The sequence below is a fragment of the Triticum urartu genome, chromosome 7A, assembly GCF_056163025.1.
Source record: "Triticum urartu cultivar PI428250 chromosome 7A, HENAU_Tu73, whole genome shotgun sequence".
Lineage (NCBI taxonomy): Eukaryota > Viridiplantae > Streptophyta > Magnoliopsida > Poales > Poaceae > Triticum > Triticum urartu.
The window spans coordinates 680,122,852-680,130,674 of NC_141879.1; the positions used below are offsets into that span (position 1 = coordinate 680,122,852).

The 7,823-nt window shown below is 50.1% G+C and overlaps 1 protein-coding gene across 1 annotated transcript; it reads left to right on the top strand.

The window, feature by feature from the left end:
- The first annotated feature begins 3,383 nt into the window (after positions 1-3,383).
- On the top strand, positions 3,384-4,451 carry LOC147961422 (uncharacterized). Its single transcript, XM_087533802.1, has one exon. It carries the CDS (start codon positions 3,384-3,386, stop codon positions 4,449-4,451), a length of 1,068 nt encoding a protein of 355 aa, XP_087389928.1.
- The last annotated feature ends 3,372 nt before the right edge of the window (positions 4,452-7,823 follow it).

Genomic DNA, 7,823 nt, shown 5'->3' on the forward strand with positions numbered 1-7,823 from the left:
CATTATCTTAAATATAAAGTATCCCTTCTTGGCTCTTATGTAATAATACATATTTTTTTAATAAACAGGAGGGGTTACCACCCCTGCTATGCTAGTTAAATATACATTGAATAATTAAAAGAGAAGAGAGAAAGAAAGAAGATCATAAGGATCGATTACAAAAGGGCATCTAGCCATTCTCAATTAGGGGGAAAGTAACATTTCTTTTCTCTATCTATGGACAACCAAGGGATTTTTTTCTTGAAAACCGCTCGACAGGCGTGCCAAGTTAGCTTAAAATCCATTCATTACTTTTGTTTGCCTAGTGGTACTTTCCAGTATGAGCTTACGTGTGTTGTTACAAATGAAATTGTTGGACTTGTGGATCAAAATAAATTTGACTTTTCTCGAGCACACACACACACACACACACCAATGCATACACCACACACACACACACATCGATTTGTCCCACCAAGGTGTCACGTGGATTTTTGACGAGGAAAGAAAAAATGATCTAAATATGATGTTCGGAGCCATAAATAAATCTGAACCTGCCAATGAGAGTAAATAATATTCATAACTTCAAACCATAAAACGATGGGACAGATCCTATATGGCTTGAGGCATCAATGTGACACAAATTTTAGAAGCAGAACCATACAATGGTGTTAGTATCACTGTATCAGGTAGTAACTATTTGATGCCCTCCCATGCACAACCACTAAATTAAACATCTCAACACTGAACTTTTAGTCACTATTATAGGAATATTTACATCATATAATTTCATTCAATTTAATACATTGTTTGCCTAAACTTAAGGCTATTTGTATCCACGTCTGGAGCTCCCATTCCCGGCGCCTGACTGGTTGATTGTTTCTGTTAGTTTGATCTCACTATTAGTTAACATGAGGTCCAGTAACACCAAGTTGTTGGAGGTAGATGGTGATGTGAGAAACATCGTCCAAAGAACCAGTTAAAATAAATGATCGTGGAGAATACAAAAAAAACATTTATATCAACAACACAGATAAAAATATCCATCAAACATTTATTGGGAACAACATATGATCATTTATTCATAACATTTAGATTCCATGCGCTAATCGGTAATACTAGATCATATAACCTTTCTAGCCGGCCCATCACTGCCAAGTGTCCCTAAGCCGTCAGTGAGCAAGATTCACTGTTGGGTCTTAAGCCTCGCATCATCACAATTTTTGGATCCTTATGACCTAGTAGTTCCTTACTTTCAGTGATGCCACGTATTACTATTGGATATATCCAAGAGCCCACGGTGACGTTTCACTGTCGGGTGGAGACACAAGGACTGAGATCTAGTCCCTTGACAGAGCCCAGGCACCGATGACCTGTGTGGTGCCTTCACTGCCTGTACCAATTTTCCTTGTACAAAAGGATCCGGCCCCTCCACCACATTTTCCTTTGGCTCAGCAATAGGCGATACCACAATGTTGGCTCCAGCAGCGTGGGATCCTCATGATCCAGCTCACAACGACTCAGCTTGCTTACAATCGGCTTCCAACTCCATGGCTCTCCCAGCGTCATTCAAATTTGTCTTCACTAGCAACGTTTGGCGCGTTGGTGGTGGGCCAGCTAGCGCCTGACACCATGGCCGACCAGCTTCAGTTGGAAAACACTAGGGGATAGGATCATACGTTTAGGCAAATCAACTAGGATGATCAGTACTTGCACGGGGCGTCTGTTGGTATATGTCATCGCTCCAACGTGAGAGCAGAGGAGCGCGGGTGTTCGGCCTAGGGTTCCAACTACTGCCGAAGAGGGGATCAGAGGAACACCGAGAGTAGTCAATTACGGCACACGATGCAGTCCTACATCTAGGGTCATTTTTGCAAAGAAATTCTGATTGCATGGGCTAGAGGCGAGCGTGTAGATGTAAATTTGCTGCAAATTAATCTAGAGACTTCTTCTCACTCTTTTTTTTGCGGAGGGGACTTCTTCTCACTCGAACGTCCATCAACCTGCTTGCTCATTCTTTTCTTCAACATAAAAAACTTCCAAAAAAACAACCAATGATGCCTTTAGGAAAGAATATCTCTGGAGTCGTGCTCCTAATTGTCACCATAGCTGCCGGCCGGTATGTACGTGCACATGAATGAACTGTTGTAAATATATGCCTCTCCTAACAGCTATAGTTTTGGCATTGAATTGGCTGGTGTATGCAACTTAATATGTTGTTATGATTAAACTTTTTCGAAAGTTGTTGTTTTAATTAATCTTTCGGCTAATTAACCATGTTCTTGTATGTGCTAGTATGTCCACTACCTTCAATGGCATTTGCATGCGCCGAGCCGACTCAGTGCCGGCACCTGAGCGGCAATTATAGAGGACCATGCTTTGGCTTTACCGACGGTTGTGATACTACATGCCAAGATGAAAGCTCCGATAACAGGTGGGGCGAGTGTGACTGCGACTTTAAATGCTACTGCTATACGTGCTAGTCTGAGATTGTTGTTGTTGCTAGCCCTTCGATACAGCCATGATGCAATGATCCCAGCCAGACGTTTCTTAAAAATAAATGTAAATTACCCCTTCCTTGCTCTTATGTAATAGTAATATATACACACTGTCCATATTAAAAAATAAAGTCGTTTTAGGGTGAGATTCTTTTCCGATATGAAGTTGTTTTACTGGCACAAACCGTATTTTGGATGAGGTTACCCCTGCCCGATCGTTTCGTATCCTGCCAGCTGTCATCAAGTCCCGATGTACCATTAATCATGCCTTGCGCCGTATTGATAGAGAGAGTCCCACGCGCCACACCTGGAGGCCAGGAAGCGACGCATGGAGGCCGTCACGCTATAGGACATCGTGGCAAAGTCTGCCCGTCGAGCCAGACTTCATCACGCCGTAGATCGTTGTCTCGCCAAACCCATCTCCTGTGTCCATTGAGGCATACTTGTAGGACCTAATTAAGCTTAGCTCCATTGCGTATCTGTTTCAGCATAGAATAAGTGCATGCATGCGTGTCCGATGGGACAGCTCCATGCGCATGCACGTAGCTAGGTAGCGAGACGTGATGTTGCACGATCTCCAGTTTCCGTTTTCTGTTTTGATGTAAACTCCCGATCGGTATGGCACTAGTGACGCAGTCGTGGGATGGCGCGACGGACGCGGATCTAGAGCAGCTGATCGGGAGGTAGTTACCCTTGTAATCGCTAAGGAAAAGATAAAAGGAATAACAGAAAACGCTGTCGAGTTCGACGGCACAAAATATACCAGTGTCTTCTTCCTCGCGTGTGTTCATCTCTCTCTCGCTAGTTTTCTCCTCTCAATAGATTCGGCAATGACATTTGGTACCAGAGCTTCGGGTGTTCGATCCTGCGCCTTGGTGGTCGAGCGGTGTCTAATCTGCTGCGGCTATGTCGGACGACGAGAAGAAGAAGAAGGCGGCGGCGAAGGCGGCGGCGGGGCAGTCACCATCGTCCGGAGCGCCCGTCGCGCGCCTCACGGCTGGCGGCAGCGGAGAGCTCCGCGTCGTCGAGCGGATCGTGCGGGACACGGAGGCCTCGTCGGCGTCCCTGATGCTGACGAGAACCAACTACATGGAATGGGCGCTCGTGATGCAGGTGAAGCTGCAGGTCGCCCGCGTGTGGTCCGCGGTGACCGAGGACGCCGCCGACGAGTGCGACGACCGGCGCACGCTGCAGATTATCCTCACTGGCGTTCCGCCAGAGATGCTTCGCGTGCTGGCCGCAAAGGACACGGCGAAGATCGCGTGGGAAACTATCAAGACCATGCGGATGGGCAGCGAGCGCGCCCGCGAGGCCAAGGCGCAGGTCCGGCGGCGGGAGTTCGAGGACCTCAGGTTCAAGGACGGGGAGACCGTCAAAGATTTCGGGCTGCGGCTCTCGGCCCTCATCGCCGATCTGGAGCTGTACGGCGACCCTGTCACCGAGCACAAGGCGGTCCAGAAATTTCTCCGCGTGGTGCCGCGGCGGTACCGCCCGATGGCCATGGCGATCGAGTCTCTGACTGATCTCAAAACCATGACCATCGAGGAGCTCGTCGGCCGCCTCTCTGCCTGTGAAGACCACTACGAGCTCGACGATGGCGCGCAATCCTCTGGGCGTCTTCTGCTCACCCACGAGGAGTGGCTGGCCCGCGAGAAGCAGGGCGGCGGTGGCGGATCATCGTCCGGCGGCGGCGCCGGCAAGAACAAGCAGCCGGCCAAGAACAAGTCTCCCTATGGAGGCAAACCTACGGCCGGCAACGGCGGCGCTGGTGGATCCGGTGGATCGGGCGGAAAGAAGAAAGGGAAATGTCACTTTTGTGGGAAACTTGGCCACTGGAAGAAAGATTGTTGGTCATATCTTGAAAAACAAGGTCAGCAAGGGAAGAAGGAACAAGCCAATCTGGTGCGCGAAGGAGGCGACGAGCATGAGCAAGGCCTATTCATGGCCATGGTCACCCCCGGCATAGCGGCTTAACCAGTGGCACCACAGGCAGTTTTTTTCAATGAAGAAAAGGTAATCCCCGTGCCATCCCCTGACGGTCTATGGTATTTTGAAACGGGTGCCACAAGTCACATGACAGGAGAGAGGAGTATGTTTGCTAAGCTTGATGTGGGCGTGCATGGCATGGTCAAATTTGGAGATGGGTCACATGTAGCAATCCGTGGCAGGGGATCCATTGTTTTCAAGTGCCAGAGTGGCGAGCAGCGTGCCTTGACAGAGGTATACTACATACCGAGCCTGCGAAGCAACATAATCTCTGTTGGTCAGTTGGACGAAGGTGGGTGTCAGATTGGGATTCGGAATGGTTTGATGACAGTACATGACCCAGCTCAACGCATACTAGCTCGTGTCAGGCGATCAAGCACTCGTTTGTACACCGGCATGCTGACCATTGACACGCCGGTGTGTCTGATGACGAAAGTGGATGATGAGACTTGGAAGTGGCATGCTAGAATGGGGCATTTGCATTTCCGAGCGCTGCGTGCCATGTCTGCAAAAGGGATGGTCCGAGGTATGCCTGAGATAGCTCGCATCGAGCAGTATTGCGATGGCTGTGCACTAGGGAAACAACATCGAGCCCCTTTCCCGCAGGCGAGTTCATATCGAGCAGAGCATGGTCTGGAGCTAGTCCATACAGATTTGTGTGGTCCTATTACGCCACCAACACCAAGAGGGAACAAATACTTCATCCTTGTTGTTGATGACTATAGTCGGTACATGTGGATTGAGCTACTCAAGACTAAGGATGAGGCACACACCTGTTTCAAGAGGATTCAGACCATGGCAGAAGCTAAAGGTAACTGTAAACTTCGAGCATTCAGGTCTGATCGCGGAGGGGAGTTCAACTCAACGGAATTTCAAGAGTACTGCAGCGAAAGGGGTGTGAAACACTACACCACGACGCCTTACACTCCCCAACAGAATGGTGTGGTGGAGAGGCGAAATCAGTCCGTGGTAGAGATGGCACGATGCCTAATGAAGAGCATGGCAGTACCTGCATATTTCTGGGGAGAGGCTGTGAAAACTGCAGTGTATCTACTCAACAGAGGTCCCACCCGCAGCCTCGAAGGCGTCACGCCGTATGAAGCGTGGCACGGGCGAAAGCCGGCCGTTCAGCATCTGTGGACTTTTGGTTGCACAGTACATGTCAAGATGTTGGGGCCGGGCATTACAAAGCTCTCTGACCGCTCCAAGCCGATGATTTTCGTCAGATATGAAGAGGGGGCGAAGTGCTACCGTGTCTATGATCCTGAAACAAAGAGGGTACAAGTCACTCGTGATGTGCTCTCCGAGGAAGGACGGGCATGGAGCTGGGATGCGTTGACCGCGGCCCCGGCGCAGGTCACGCCAGACGTTTTCACTGTGGTGTACACCACGGAACCAGGTGTGGAGGAGCTGGACACCGGAGGAGTTCATGGTGGCTCGCCTAGTACGCCGCTGCCACCGACGACACCAATTGGGACGGCAGTACAAGGAGAGACACCAGCTTCACCCATGGGGGCAACAGCCACGCCAAGTACAAAAGAGACTCTAAGAACACCTGAAATTAGGTGGGCCACTCCACTGTCACAAGACGAAAACCGGCGGGATGTGGACACCGGACCAATCAGGTACCGACACATGTCGTGCGTCATGGATGCCACAGAAGAAGATGCTGAATATGAGTATCATGAGAGCTGTCTTCTCAGTACCGAAGAACCGCGGGACGTTGAAGAGGCTCTGGGTGATGCACCATGGAAGGCTGCGATGGTGGAGGAGATGCGCTGCATCCATGAGAACAAGACTTGGGAACTGTCAGACCTGCCTGCCGGTCAGAAATCCATCGGGCTGAAATGGGTTTATAAAGTCAAGAGGGATCCTGCTGGCAACATCACCAAGTACAAGGCCCGTCTAGTGGCGAAGGGATACGTACAGAAGCAAGGGGTGGACTATGAGGAAGCTTTTGCGCCCGTGGCCAGACTGGAGACTGTGCGCGTCCTGCTCGCGCTCGCCGCGCACCACCGCTGGGAAGTTCACCATATGGATGTCAAATCGGCATTCCTAAATGGCGATCTTGGTGAGGAGGTGTATGTAGACCAGCCGCCCGGATTTGCTGCGCCAGGGGAAGAGCACGGTGTACTGAGGCTGCACAAGGCGCTCTACGGCCTCTGTCAAGCGCTGAGAGCCTGGTAAGCAAAGCTTCACGATTCTCTTGTCAATCTTGGGTTTGAGAGAAGTCCATTGGAACATGCAGTCTACAGGCGTGGAGATGAGTCCACTTTTCTGCTAGTTGGAGTGTATGTGGATGACCTTGTCATTACCGGCACGAACAAAGGGCTAATCAGAGAGTTCAAGGATCAGATGAAGATGCTCTTCAAGATGAGTGACCTTGGATTACTAAGCTACTACTTGGGGATTCAGGTATCCCAAACAGAGGGTGAAATCACACTTCATCAGCGGAGTTATGCGGAGAAAATCCTAGAGGTAGCGGGCATGGAAGAGTGCAACAGTAGCAGCACTCCAATGGATCAGTGTCGTTTGAAGCTCAGGAAGGAGGATGAAGGCGAGCTGTTTGATCCCAAGCTGTACCGCAGTGTGATAGGCAGTCTTCGCTATCTTGTCAACACAAGACCTGACATCGCACATGCCATGAGAATTGTAAGCAGATTCATGGAGACCCCGAGCACTCATCATTGGGCAGCCGTGAAACAGATTCTCAGGTATATTCGAGGGACGCTGGGCTACGGCTGTCGTTATCAGGCCGGGCACGGCGAGGTGAAGCTTGTTGGCTATACAGATAGTGATCATGCCGGTGACACTGAGGACCGGAAGAGCACCTCCGGCAATGTATTTTTTCTTGGCAACAATCTTGTCACTTGGAGCTCGCAGAAGCAGAAAATAGTGGCTCTCTCTTCTTGCGAGGCTGAATACGTCGCTGCGGCAGTGGCGGCGTGCCAAGGTGTGTGGCTCTCTCGTCTGATCAGTGAGATGCTCGGGAGGCCGCAGGCCAAGTTCAAGCTGTTCGTGGACAATCAAGCTGCCATTGCTCTCAGTAAAAATCCAGTCCATCATGACCGTAGCAAGCATATTGACATCAAGTATCATTACATACGTGACTGTGTGGAGAAGGGTCAGGTGGAAGTGGATCACATTCGTACCAGGGAGCAGATTGCAGATGCACTGACGAAGGCGCTGGGCCGTGTTGTCTTTGTCGAGATGCGTCAGAAGCTTGGAATGTCCGAGGTTGGTACTAAGGAGCAGATCTTAAGGGGGTGAAATGTAGGACCTAATTAAGCTCAGCTCCATTGCGTACCAGTTTCAGCATAGAATAAGTGCATGCATGCGTGTCTGATGGGACAGCTCCAT

What these genes read in the sequence shown, in the direction of transcription:
- LOC147961422 (XM_087533802.1), top strand. Translation starts at nt 3,384, where the DNA reads ATGTCGGACGACGAGAAGAAGAAGAAGGCGGCGGCGAAGGCGGCGGCG.